This window comes from Salvelinus sp. IW2-2015, linkage group LG4q.2 (genome assembly GCF_002910315.2).
Source record: "Salvelinus sp. IW2-2015 linkage group LG4q.2, ASM291031v2, whole genome shotgun sequence".
Classification (NCBI taxonomy): Eukaryota; Metazoa; Chordata; class Actinopteri; order Salmoniformes; family Salmonidae; genus Salvelinus; species Salvelinus sp. IW2-2015.
Window position 1 is genome coordinate 15263715 of NC_036843.1, and position 14996 is coordinate 15278710.

General features: G+C 42.4%; 1 protein-coding gene across 1 annotated transcript; it reads right to left on the minus strand.

Annotated features, from left to right (window-relative positions):
* Window positions 1–1238: 1238 nt before the first annotated feature.
* LOC111963402 (protein LBH) lies at window positions 1239–14522 on the minus strand. Its single transcript, XM_023986818.2, has 3 exons — window positions 14316–14522; window positions 5436–5538; window positions 1239–1460 (listed from the first exon to the last, which is right to left on the minus strand). The coding sequence occupies exons 1-3, from the start codon at window positions 14342–14344 to the stop codon at window positions 1263–1265; spliced, it is 330 nt and encodes a 109-aa protein (XP_023842586.1). The 5' UTR covers window positions 14345–14522; the 3' UTR covers window positions 1239–1262.
* Between the last annotated feature and the right edge of the window lie 474 nt (window positions 14523–14996).

Below are 14996 nucleotides of genomic sequence, written 5' to 3' on the forward strand. Positions count from 1 at the left end.
AACTAACTTCGACAAACACCGGTAACTGTTTTCAAGATCATAAAATGAAGCTACTTTTGAGGACTGGTTAGTAACAGTGCAGAGTCCGTGAACCAATGTCCGTTTTTATGAACTGGAAAATTGGAGTTTCAGAAATGTACAAAAGTTATCTGGCCAAGTCACTGACCACACATGTTATACCTTACTGGTTGAACATTGAGGCTGACATACCCATCATGGATTTCAAAAGAACAGGAAGACTAGATTAGTGAACTCTGAGCTCAGGTGAGAATAACCTAGAACTAATTTCAGTCTCATGAATGTTTTGTGACAATAATAAAATAAACCAAATCAACAGTAACCTCAGGTATTGGTTCTGAGGGCAAACATATTTACATGTCCTTCAGTGAGTCTTTGTCCATTATAGTGATACTGTTGGTTTTAAATCACTACATAATCTCAAAAATATATTGACACTTACTGTCCCCCACTTCCAATACCTATCCAATGACATCAGGGGTACACAACAAGGACAAAAGCAAAGCACATGAGTGCTTCAGGGCACAACCAGCCTTCATAACATACTGTACATATTATTCATTGTTATAGAAGTAGGGAAGCGTTTCCTCTTTCCATCTCAGTGTAAAAAACTACTACTTTACCCAACGGAGACCAAAGGTCTCCTTGTGTTTAGACAGTAACCCCTACTTCCTGTCAACCACCGAAACGAACAAAACAAACCCCACCAACCTATGCACAAGCACTGACTTTTAAAGACTGGCTATGATATCCATAGACTGCAATGGCAATCACAGTCATGTACATTTCAATCCATATACTGAAGGAAAGTATGAAAAACAGAAGTCCGGTTGGGTACCACAGCAGTAGTCTATATGGGTATAAGGAGTCTCTGGAGTCATGTGGCCAGCAGATTTGGCCGAATGGTGTGGGAACTGTAGTATCCTGCAGTACTAGATTTGTCCAAAAAGCCCAGAGCTGCCACCGTTTAACTGGGCCTCTATTTTGGGGTTGGTTTAAACTGTGTGTGTGTGTGTACTTTCATGCATATGGAGTGTGAGTGTAAGGTAAAGCAACAGAGGTGAAATCTGGAGAGTAGATAAGGTACTGCATATTGCTTCTCTTGAGAGTGATGCTTTGGTGTCAAGGGAAGGAAAGTGAGCATCACTGACATGTGTGCCCCTGTTCAGTCTGTTTGAGTGGTTAGGTGCGAGTGGGATCTCCTGCTGGTGTGTGTAGGAGGGTGGGTGGGGTCTGTTTGGCCTCTAGTGCTCGTTGTTCTGCGTCGGCTGTCCAGTTTGGCTTTTGCCATGGTTCTCCTCCTCCTCACAGACAATGAACTCCTCCGGTGGCCAACGCAGCTCACCGCTCTCCACTTCCCCCTCCGTGGGCTCCACTACGATGGACGGCAGGCGGTCTTTCAGCTTACAGCAGCGCTCGAAGTCCGAGGGGTCCGGGAAGATCTGAGGAAAGGACAAAAACACACAGTTAAAGTCCTGGGTGCCCCTGGGTCTGATCAGTCTTTCATGCTGCTACATTTAATAGCTTTGGAAGGCATAGTGCCAAAGCTGCTTTTAAGTGCTTACAAATGGGGAGATTATACGAGAGCTAATCATAGTATTGCAAGTCTACAGTAAGTTTGTTACAGTCAAGACACCGAGCACATTTTAAGGCAGTAGAGCTTTCTCTTAGCTTAACCAAAATAACACTAGGTGGTAGATATTGACAAGTAAAGTTTATTTGTCATATGCACAGGATACATGTGGTACACAGTACAATGAAATGCTTACTTGCAGGTTCACTCTCATCAGGTTCACTCTGATAGGATGACTAAATAACCCCATGATACTAAAAGCTAAGCAATGGGTATTATATCTCTGTGGAGTCTGCTCTTTTTTATGATTTTGTCTGCAATAAAAGCTAGACCTAAATGGGTTGTGGGTGTGCAATGCCAGACTTGCTGAAGAAGAACCCAGGAAGATGTGCAGACTTTTTTGCATCTAAAATGAAGAGCATGAGAGAGAGATACTCTGACAAGGGATTACAGCCATTCCTAATCAAAGAACAGCATTTTTTGCTGTTTGGATGAAGTGGAAGAATATTTTTAGAGCTGCATATTTCAGTGGGAGACATTGGAAGGGGAAAGTGATGTCGCTGTCTGGGCAAAAAGCCCAGTGGAAAGAAAGCATTAGATGAGGCTGAGAGGGAGACACAGTGAGAGAGCGGGAGGAAGAGAAGAAGGGAGAGGCTGGGAGAGAAAGAGAGGGTCCAAGTCTCCCTGAATACCATGAGAGGGGGATGAGGAGGAAAAGGACAAAATGTTCTGAAAACTGCTGTGTTTCAGTATGTTTGGCTGCGAGTGCCCGGTTAGTGGGACAGATTGAGCATTTGCATCTCCAGACATCAGCTTGAGTGTGTGCATATGTGGGACTGAGTATGAATGTTAGTCAGTGCCTGTGTGTGTGAGTATGTGTGTTAGTGCATGTGTGCGCAGGGAGGTTTAGTATCTGCATATCCTTGCCTGTGTTGTGAATGTCTATGCTGCGAATGTCTGTGTGTCAGCACCAAGGGGGATGGTAGAGAGTGACCTTGCTATAAGACCCCCAGCCACATCATCACAGCTCAGTTCACTTCCAGCTGCAGGAAATCGCAACACATCGCTAGCGAGGCACAATGACAGCTATTTTGGGTTGTGGTAGGGTGGGGTGATAGGAGCTTTGGGCGATCAGGAATCACTCAAGTGCAGACTCCAAATGAAGCTGCTGCAGAGAAGCCCTCACCTCCGTCACCAACCTCCAGTTACTTTGCTCTATAAAATGCCTCCATGCACCATTATTTTGCCAATTTTTCCTACAGCAACTCTGTAGGGTTAATGGGGGTTGGGGGTTAATGCAAAATGTAATGCTGTGTTGCCTAACAGTCAAAGACGCAGTTGGCATTCAGGTGATGGACTCACAAATTGTATCAAAGTCAACAGTACATTTTTAGAAGGAGCCCCCTGAGGGGGAAGAGGCATTGTCGTGCCCTCTTCAAGACTGTGTTTGGACCATGATAGATCCTTAGTGATGTGGGCTGAGGAATTTTAAGCTCTCGACCCACACCACTACAGCCCTGTTGATGTGAATGGGGGAGTGTCGGCCCTGTATTCCACGATCAGCTCCTTTGTCTTTCTGACGTTGAGGGAGAGGTTGTTGTCCTGGCACCACACAGCCAGTTCTCTGACCTCCTCCCTATAGTCTCATTGGCGTCGATGATCAGGCCATACACCGTTGTGTCGTCTGAAAACTTAATGGTTTTGGAATGCAGTCATGCAGTCATGGGTGAAGAGGGACTACAGGAGGGGACTAAGCACACTCCCATGAGGGGCCCACGTGTTAAGGGTCAGCGTGGCGGATGTGTTGTTTCCAACCCTTACCACCCGGGGGCATCCCATTAAGAAGTCCAGGATCCAGTTGCAGAGGGAGGTGTTCAGTCCCAGGGTCCATAGCTTAGTGTTGACCTCGGAGGTCACTATGTTTTTGAATGCAGAGATGTAGTCAATGAACAGCATTTTCACATAGGTGTTCCTTTTGTCCAAGTGGGAAAGGGCAGTGTGGAGTGCAATAGAGATTGCGTCATCTGTGGATCTGAGCCATGACCAGTCTTTCAAAGAATTTCATGGCTACAGATGCGAGTGCAATGGGGCAATAGCCATTTAGACATTACCTTGGCGTTCTTGGGCGCAGGGACTATATCGATCTGCTTGAAACATGTAGGCCTTACAGACTGGGTCAAGGAGAGGTTGAAAATGTTAGTAAAGACACTTGTCAACTGGTCAGCGCATGCTCCGAGTACACGTCCTGGTCCTCAGTCTAGTCCTTGGCTACAGAGAGCGTGATCACAGTCATCTGTAACAGCTGGTGCTCTCACGCATGGTTGAGTGTTGCTTGCCTCAAAGCGAGTATAGATGGCATTTAGCTCGTCTGGTACCCCGCTCGTTGAAAGCAGTAGGTCGTCTTTAGCTCAGTGTGGCTGTTGCCTTTAATCCATGGCTTCTGTTTGGGATATGTACGTACGGTTGGTCATGTAGGAGATGACAATGTTAATGCACTTATTATTGAAGCCGGTGACTGATGTGGTAAACTCCTCAATGTCATTGGATGAGTCCTGCAACATATTCCAGTCTGTGCTAGCGAAACAGTCCTGTAGCTTAACATCCGCTTCATTTGGATCACATCACTGGTACTTCCCATTTTAGTTTTTTCATGTAAGCAGGAATCAGTAGGATATGGTCAGATTTGTCAAATACAGGGCGAGGGAGAGCTTTGGATGCGTCTCTGTGTGTGGAGTAAAGGTGATCTGTTTTTTTCGCCTCTAGTTACACAGGTGACATGCTGGTAGAAATTAGGTTTCCTCCATTAAAATCACCAGCCACTAGGAGTGCTGCCTCCTAGTGGCCTCACAGGACAGACACAGCTTGTGTGTAAATTGAGAGAGGAAGGCAGCCCACCTTCCTAAAGGGTCAGTCTGCATCATCTGGGTCTCTGACATGTACAGTCACTCATAAAGGAGTGGCTTTGCCTTAAAATGGCTCAGATTCTTTCCAAACAATAAAACTTGTCAAGGCCACCTGATGGCCTGCTACTCAGAAAGTTGCCCATCTGTGAGTTGTATTGTCGTGACATGCTATCAGTCCCCCACAGTAAAGTCCGGAAGATTCAACTAACTCCTATTAATTTCCTTTGCATGTTTTTAAAAGTCTGTGCAATCATCTCGAACTCCCTGCAAAGCTGCACTCCACCTCAAGGCAAATACAATTTCTTTATTAAATATCCCCCCTTGAAATCCCCCAAAAAGGTTGTTTGCATAACTTGTTACAACAATAATAATGCTAATGATTAGACCTCCTGGTTAGAAAACAAACCTCTCCTTACCCATGGTCCCCTGGGTGAGCTGCTTACATTAAGAACTATGATGGAACATGCAGCCCTGTCCTTAATCCAACCTCAACCTTTTGTTCAAAATCCAATACCATTTTTGGGTTACTAATAGTGGTGAGGACTTCTGAACAGGGACATGTACCATAAACCAATTCAAACTAGTTCACCCTCTGCCTCCTAGTTTGGCTTCCCCCTTATAAAAGGGATCTATAGTGTGACCATTTTACTCGCATATGCGCCTAAATATTTTCCTGTGCGACCTGGAATTTATATTAAGCAGTACCAGAGTAGCTAAAAAATTTAATAAAAAGTAGGATTCTAGCTTTATTACATCAAATGTTTTTAAGTGTGCTCCTACATTTCTCTGTTTGTGCTTAAATTTTCCAACTTAAGCACACAAGTACTCCTTGTAAAAAAGGTCAGCGTAGAGCCCTGCCCTTATGGGTTATATACCATGATTTTGCTGCAAACCAATTTCCCTTTAGGACAACAACTGGTGTTAGTATGCGTGTTAGTTACCTGGAAGGAGAGCCGGTCCTTGCTGGGGCTAAGCCTCATGTCCTCCATGGGGGTGCTACTTATCATCACCTCAGTCATGTCTCCGCTCGGCACAAACACTGGGCTGGACAGAGACATAAGGGAAAGGACTGGGTTATTCCACCATTCAAGATCCAATATCAGTCCCAAACTTTCACACTGAGGAGCAGAATACAATCATTTCAAATTCCTTATATTGAGCAAACCAGGAAGCACCATTTTCTAATAGCCAGGGCACACTCAACATAATTTACAAACAAAGCATGTGTAATTAGTGAGTCCGCCAGATCAGAGAGAGTAGGGATGCCCAGGGATGGTCTATTGATAAATGGGTGAACTGAACCATTTTCCTGGCCTGCTAACCATTCAAAATGTAACAAGTACTTTTGGGTGTCAGGGAAATTGTAAAAAGTACATTATTTTCTTTAGGAATCTAGTGAAGTAAAAGTTGTCCAAAATATTAGTAAAAAAATAAAAACGACTTAAGTATTTTTACACCAATGCAGAGCTGGTACATGTGTCCCAATCATAGTGCTGTACAAGAGGCCGCATAATGGAGAACGGATAGGTTGGTGCAATATCATTTACATGTAGCTATTACTTTGGCAAGTGTTATGCAAATTAATCCTATCAGCGAGAATGACAGAGTACAACTTTCAGTCATGTAGTTGCATGAGATTTGGCCCTTTGGTATTATTTTTGCAATGAAAAAGCTACACATAAGCCTTGTTCAGTATTTTGTCTACTCTCTATGCATGCATTTGCTTTCATTTTGTCCGATCACTGACAGGCTCTGCAGCATACATTTGGTGCACTGCAAAGCTACACCACCACTGATATGTGGTTTGCATTGGGTAGCCATGTCTAAATATAGGACGAGGTATGCTTCAACTAGGAGAGAGGGGACACAGTCATAGCGAGAATGCATTGTGGGCATGCAGTGCAATTTGACTGGGACCGAAAACATTCCATTTTAGTTGAAGCAAGACGCACTGTATATGCACTGTAAGAAATTACTGAACATGAGGATTGAACTGAGGTACTATGTGGCAGGAAATATATTCTTGGGACGTTTGAGAACCAAGATGGCAGCCGAGCAGAGCGAGAATCTCAAGCTTTCTATTTCAAGTCTGGTGGCACAGCGGCCAGTGTCCACAGGACTGCGGTCAGGGTGGCCAACCCACCATAGGGGACAGGAAACAGAACATAGATCACCACCTGCCTCAGATGAGCAGAACAAGAACCGACTTGTTCCAAATATAACAAGTCAGTTTGTTTCTGCGAAAAATGTGAATATTGGGTGCCATTAACCTCCTTTTACAGTAGAAACAATGGAAAGTTTAGTGGTTGGTCATGTCAACATACCGTAGCCATGACCAACGAAACATTTTAGGTAAAACCAATGAAGTGCACTTCAAAAAAGGAGCCTACATTATTTCATATATATGTTGCTCCGGATGGATTCTTCGTCTCAACTTCATCTTAAAAGCTCTCTTTTCCAAATATTTGTCAAGTTGCCTCTGAGGTATTTTGACAGTACTGCTATGTACAATGTCAGACAAGACCCTGAACTGGACTTCAAGACTCTTTATGGAGAAATCAACAGTGGAACCTGTGACACTTTCAGTTTGTAAACTTTCTGTGATCGGAAAATGAAAATGTTTTCACCATAAGAGATTGTGGGCAAAAATAGAAATGTGTCGTATGACTCATAGTTTGCCACTCACTCATGTTCCTTCACTGCTTTGTTGAATTCTTTCTAAGACATGCATGTTTATTATTCAAGAACCTATTAAATCCCCACACAGTAAAGATAAGACAGTCTGCAGTGGGAATCAAGACCTTTCATCAAAAGTGTTCCCGCATACTCTGATTGGAGAAAAACAAATGGAGATCAACAACCATTCTTTCATTCTTTGGGGATTAAATTCCAGATTAACTCTTTAAATTTATGTCAATCCAATAATAGCAAATAAAGCCCTTAGGCCATCCACATTTTCCAACACGTCACTTTCATGTAAAAAGGCTTGGCCTTATGGTACCATAATAAAAAAGGACTGAGGTGGATGTATACATTCCTTGGAATAAGGGACAAAGCCCCTATACATTATATTGTTCATCTATCCTGAATCTGTCAGAAAGAAAGAGTCAATTGCTTCAAACTGAAAAGGAAAGATGCTGTGTAAATTGATTTATTGCACACAACACATTGCCACACCCTGAAGCAATGGCTACTGCTGTTTAACAATCAATATTTCCATTCTCAAATTTGCATACCATGTGTCACATTCAAGTTGGGAGAAGGAAAACTATTTTTGTGCAGGTGGGGGCCACAGGGGGAAAGCACAAGCCAAGACCCAAAGGCAGAATAGGTTTCTGGAATCTTCACATACGTTTACAAACTAGTCGACTTGGTTCAACGACAATAGCCGGAAATCTAAAAATAAAAACTAGTCCAAAGGATATGCAAGGTTGTGTGTGGAATATGTCAAAAGACCCATTTCATTCTCGAGAGAGGAGAGAGGGTAAGCCAGAGACACATGGAGAGGGATGGACACAGAGTGGTGACAGCACTGCGGGGAGAAAGATAAACACTGCCTTTGCCAGTCATATTTCTGCTCGGGGATCGTATAAACATCCTGCTCAGCTAAGAATAACAGAACATCGGCCTAATAAAACATAAAGGGGCACAATGAGAAGTGGAGGAACACACGTACTGTAACAATTCAACCAGTGAGAGAACATACCATTCAAATCCATTACTGCTAAAAGTATCTGCCCGATGTTACAAAACATGTCCTTTTTCTCAAAAAAGAATGTGAAAATGTCTTCCTCAAGGAGTGATGTTAAGTGTCCTGTATAATTAAACAACTCCAAATGTATGAGGATAATGATTACCATGGGCTATGCAGTTAAGAAACACTTCACAAGTTCATTGTGCATTAGTTGGCACAATGAAGCCATTGTGCCAACTAATGTAGAGGCCAAGAGGTGAAATGTTGTGCATTCCTACTTCTACCCTGACAGCACCCATCCAAGTACAAATGAATTCTAAAAGGGCACCCCAAATTCTCTAATGCCCACTGCCAAAGATCAGTTACGGCACTCCACTTGTCAAGGACACATTTACTCAAAACCACTTTAAAATTATCATCTTAAATCTTAGACCAGGATCGGCCTGAGATGACTCCTTTGACTATTGCCAAGTAGAACTTCTGTCTGGACTTGCTGTCCAATCTTCCATGGGCATGCAACATGACTAGGTACTGGCCAGCTTGGCACTTCAGTGACTATCTTTAGCACTGTCAACAGAAACAACTAGGCCTACACACTGTACACAGTCACATGCTCATGTGGACTAATGCCAGTCCTATGTGGACTAATGCCAGTCCTAGACACATTCCAGTCAGAGGTCTGGCATGGGCATGAGACGGGGCATCTCAGACTGACATGTGTCCTGGCTAAATAAATAAAACTAAGGATCACAGAGGTTGCCTGCGGCTTTGGCTGATCATTATGGAGCATGTGTGAAGGTCTGTCTGTCCAACATTACATTTACAGTGCCAAAGATATTTTTTAGATGAATCTGTGGTGAGGACAGTGTGACGACTCCAATTCCTGGATCGACGCGTCAGGATTTGTTCTTTAGGGTAGGTATCTCTACAAAGCTGCACAATCCCATCAACTGTAAATGGTAAATGACTCAGTAACTAAAAATAATATTACCCTACCATCTATGCTGTATCATCCTCCAAGTGTGTATGGTATGGACACGAATTGAGGACACATTGTGCTACACAGTCATGCCAAGTCATCTGCGGGTCTGTGCTGACGGAGACAAAACGTATATCCCCATAGCAATGCGACCCAGTGCACACGATAGGATATTACGTCTTGCATAATTAACACTGTTTCCCCTCTACTCCTCCCGAGTCTCGCTATGCGCATTATACATCTGAGGAGGCTTGGCGAAAAGGCGAAGCTGCTGCTGAGATTCCATACCAACACTGGGCGGTAACACTATTTGTATAGTCCATCTGTAGATGCTGTACAGACTATCTACAGCAGGGTTCTCCAACCGTTTCTAGCACAAGAGCTACTTTTAAAAAATTAAACATGTCGCAAGACACTTTTTAAAAAACATCTTTCAAATAGGCACATTCTTCTCTGCTCCCCTGCAACTCTTCACTGGGTCCTTATTGTACAAGAGAAAGTAGCGCACTGTTTTCTGTCAATATACAGTACCTGGTAAAATAATGGTTAATAAAAAAAACTATGGGGGGCCACAAATTCTGTGATTTGTTTTCCAAATGATGATCCCAGTAAAAATTGCTGGTTTTCGTTTTTTTTTCTTCTTCACTCAATTGAACAATTGTTCATAGAAAAACAACAAAATTGGATGTTGAGTGTCAATGATTAAATCATGAGAATACAATTTTTGGGGGGGTCTGGAAGAAAACTAACATTTAGATTTGAGTGTAATGCCCCTTTAATTGCGCATTTAGGGAGTGAGGAATATGCAGTCTAGCGATGGTTCTGTACCGCTGCTGCTCATTTAATGGCAAAGTTTGCAAATAACAAATAATACTACTTCGCAGTTAACATTTAATTGAGAACGTTTTGGGGAAGGTATCTCTGTCAACCCACCAGACGGTGATCACATCCAACTGGCTACACACGGAGTTAGACAAATGAGCGCACCACACAGGCAGACAGGCAATACTGCTGGAAATGAATTGCCAGATACGTTTTTTAAGCCAATAGTGGCTAACCAGGGATGGGATCATGTCAAAGTTCCATTGATTAGATATGAGTTGGGAGCTTGCAGTGTCTGATACTTGTGAGATTGCAAACTGTCATTAACCATTTACTTTCAGAATTGTTTGGCGAACTACTCATAGGTGGGCTGCGAGCTACTGGTAGCAAGCGATCGACCTGTTGGAGACCCCTGATCTACAGTAACATTTCAACTAACTATCCTCACCTTGCCCCTTTCCCTTATTCTAAACCTAGCCGCAGGGTCGGCTCTAGCTTTTTTGGGGCCCTAAGCGAGATTCGGTTGGGGGCCCCTTCCCACCTCACGGGTTCAACATTTTAGTGCCCCCCCCCCCTCGACAGCGGAGAGAAATATTTACATTTTAAAACCTTGTCACATGTGAGTTCCAAATATCTCTAACGGTCACCCCAACGTGAGTTGTTTAATGCACGTGATGTCAGAATGCACTCACTGTTCCAAAATGTGATTGTTACTCAACAGGACAGTTAACACGTGCTGCCTGTTTCTAACAAGTTGTATTTTATAACAACAGTTTGAATTTAGTTATGTTCCGTATGTAATTTACATGGAGGTATCCCATTTCAGTGTTGCCGACAAACTTCCCGCGTCGAGGAGAGCTGTTCCATTTTTTCCTTCCGCGCATCAAGTATGTAGACATTTGCGCAATCTTGCATGATCTGACACATTTTCTGGCTGGCACTCACACTGCCTCCATTGTTTTTTTCCTTAGAAATAATAACTTTGGACGTGTGCATTCCTATCAAAGTAAGTGCCTTATTTTCTGTATATCGTGTTGTCATTTCTACTTTTGCATGAAGTATGGAGCATAATGTATTTACAGTTTTATTAACATTTTCAAGTACTGGTGACAAATAATGCATTCCGATTATTGCATAGATTGCAATGGACACCTATGATGTGTGCAAAATACTTTTTTAAAGGTTGTACTGATTATAATGAGCTAATGCTAAGCTATTTGCCAGCTATGCGTGGTGCCATGTTTGTTGACATTATACAATGGATTCTGGGTGTCACGTCAACGTCTGTCAGACCAAAGATGTTATAATGGAGGTGAAGTAATGATTCGCTCATCTTTCGTGTAAACCTCCGGAAGTAGACGACACACCCTCTTCAACATGCATACTGCAAACAGACCAAACTCAAACTTATTATCTTTGGTTGACGCAGAAAACAAACATGGCAGCGCGCACAAACTACCCATTGTCGGGTTAATTTAGATTTCAAGAAAGTGTTTCACTCAATTATTTATTTCAATGTTGAGGTCACCTGTGATGAATTATAATTAGTAATTGCTATTAGCTAATTCAAATTGTGGTTTGTCAGCCGAGAGTTATCCAAATATGACCACTTGTGTTACGTCAATCTTTCCTCAGTTAGTGGTAGGACTAATGTAGCATACATTTTTGTTTGGATGATTGTGTACACTGTTGCTACTTATGTGAATGTCTGAACACTGCATCCAAAAATGAACTGGTCACATTCAGGACATAACTTTGTAAGGACTGTGTTTGTGCAAAATGTTTCTGTGAAAAAACAGTGTGTCTAGCTCAAATGCTGACTGTTGTGTCAATCAAATCTGGACTTTCTAAATAATCCCACCGGTTTGAGCATAAGCTGCAAGGACCACTGTAGAATGATCACACCCGTTTGTTGGTACGTGTGAAAAGGTTAAAGTGAATTTCCTGGAATTCTACACATTTTGCAATGGGGCTGAGAGACAATTTAGGAAAAATAAAAATTTAAAATCATGCAGTTGCAGTCATTATGCCATGGGGCAGAAATAATTTTTGCAGTTTTAAATTAATTTCCTGTAATTCTACACATTTTGCCTTGACTTATGCCATCTTAAATGATACCTGAGTGAGAGTGACTAACAAAAGAAACAGGGGGCCCCTGGAGGTCAGGGCCCCCTGGGCACGTGCCCTGCATGACCGGTCGGTATTTGGCCATGATTACGACAAGTTTAGATAGCTGGCTAGACTACTTTACCAATCTATAAATGTTTAGCTGACATGGCTAATTGAGTCACTGTCAGTGACTGACATAAGAGAAACTGCTGATGCACAACCAAATTTCCAACTTGCAATTTGTGGATTCTACTGTTCTAAGAAAACCGCTTATGCCTGGAGCTGGATGGCCCTTCCTAACAGTAACCTTAGCAAGCAGTTGCTTATCAATATAGCTTGTTGATAGCATGACCAGCTGTAGAGCATCTACAGATGGAAAATCCAGACTATCCAAATAAAAGTGTGATCTGCTGGGCTGCCTGGCGACCGGGCAAATCACACAACGGGGAGGTGTGTGGGGGGGGGGGGGGGGGGGGGGGGCATCAATCTCTCTGAAACGTGCTGGAATTAATGGGCCATATCCAGATTGCTGCTCCAGTCCATAGGCTTCCTTGCTCAGCCTTCTCAGAATACAGGAAACACTGTTACTGTGTTACTGACAGGACAGAACCTGCTCATTTTTAGGTCCAACTCCAGCAAAACTTGAGTGCATAATGCCAAGGTGCCAAAGCAGAGAAATTTGGTCCACGATGACCTGATCACTTTATTGGAGAATTACATGTTCTTGTTTCAAGAGTTCAAACGTGTAAAAGAAAAGATAGAAATGAAAGTAAAGAGGTCTTCCTGTTTACCAGGGGTGAGTAGTCACTCACCTACAAGTGTAACACCCACAAATGCAACAACTGCCCCTGGCAAAACATTGAAAGCTATCAAATGGCTCCCTTGGGACTGCACTTATGACTTATAACATGATAAACCTGAAACAATAACTTTTTTTCCTGCAGTGAGCTTTGAAAAATAAACTGCAAAGTGCTATATTAGGCAGCAACGCATGGGGAAACAATAAGAGATCTTAGCAAAAGGGTCCCCATGTAGCAGCGGTATCTGAAGAACAGAGAAGCACACAAAGCGGAGACGAGAAGCTTTGTGGTTACTGTAAGTCACAGGGTCGGGTCTTCACTTCCTGGTGCAGGCAAACAGACTTGCAGAGTAAAAAAAATGTTTTTAAAAAAGAGGCAAAAAAATGTATTGCATGAAGTCTTGGACCAAGTCTTCTAATCCCTAATGCAATGTTACAAGCCTATATGGAGGTCGGAGTACACAGAGTAAAATGGAGAGATTGAGTCACAGGCCTCCTCTGGGTGATGGATGGACTGTCAATGGGTTAAGAGCCTCATTCCACCTCCCTCTATTGTACCCCACCACAATTGCTTACCAATAAAAGGTCAATTGTCTAACCACTAAAGGTCAAACAATGTGAAACCGTAGTGTGGTTGAACAGTTCCATATCGTTGCTTGTCGAGAAACCAAGGTAGGCTCATGTTATTACTTATCAGTAGTTTGACTAAAAGGCATTGCATCACAATGCTCCCATTGCAACGTGAAAACATTAGGTTGCCAATCTAGGATGTGCATGTTGACGTTTATTTTCATGAATCTTGCCCTGGAGGCAGAACTGAGTGATTTCGTCTAGATGGGCCATCTGCAAAGTCAAAATTGACTATATTGTAAAAATTATTGAAAACAAAAAATGTGCATTTGGTTTAAGGTTAGGTTTCAAATCCAATGTTATGACTTTGTGGCTGTGCCAGCTAGTGACCACTCTGCAAAAAACGTTAACCTGCCTATGATGTTCCCTTATGAAAGGAAAAGGGTCAACCTCAGACATGGCACCTGGATAAGGAGTCTTGGTGGACAGCTTGACACCTGTCACCATTTGAAAAACAGAACTCCAAAAATGTGGAGTGCTTTGTTTGTTATCTGACCTTTCTTTCAGGTGGCTTTATAAAGGTTATAAAACAAAAACAACGCCACTGACTGCACCCTGACACATTCAAGAGCGCAGTTGTAATGGTTTGAAGCAGTAAATACTTTCTTTTGATTTACATACATTCTTCCAAGCATCTTAGTTTTCTATTGATTATACCTATTATAGCCATTAGCAAATATAAAGCCAATGCTAAAAATCACATAGGCTACATGCAATAATGAAACTTTATTCAACATCGAACTGAAGTCTCAGGTGTAAAACAAATACATGACAAAAATCACACTTACCAGTATATTTGGGGAGAATATACAGACATGAATTCACACCTGCAGTTGATTATGATTAGGAATTACTTCGATATTGACGCCTTCTTTAAAAAAAAACGTTCCGCCTGTTACACGTAAATTAAAAGCGAGCGTTTGTACAGAAAAATACTACTCGAAGCTGAGTCGTGACCTTGGTTAAACAAACAGCTCTCGTGTATTTTGCCTTTTTAATATCTCGACTAGGAGAAATTACTTTTTATATAAGAGGCGTGTACTGTCACTGCAGACACACCCCCTTCACACGGGCTCCAAATTCTTCAATGACAGCAGGATCACTACGGACCAATCAAAGGACAGGTGCCACGTACTCGCCGTGACGATAGCAAGGGATAAACTATTTCGTTAAAAAAAAGAAACCATAAATGATACTGCGTCATTCTCTTCATCAGAGAGGATGAATGGAAGCTAGAGATTTCACTCTCGCCAAAATATGTAAAAAAAGAACCACAATGCATTTCTATGGGCTTATTTTGGACCTGAACTTTTTGCCTGCCTTCTCGCCTTCGGGACAACTATTACCATTGTTAGGGTGAGCATCTCGTCATTATATAAAAATATTTATCTTCATTTATCTTCATTGATAAGGCAATATGAAATTTAGCCGAATGAACAAAAAATAGTCACACCATTGTATACTTATTT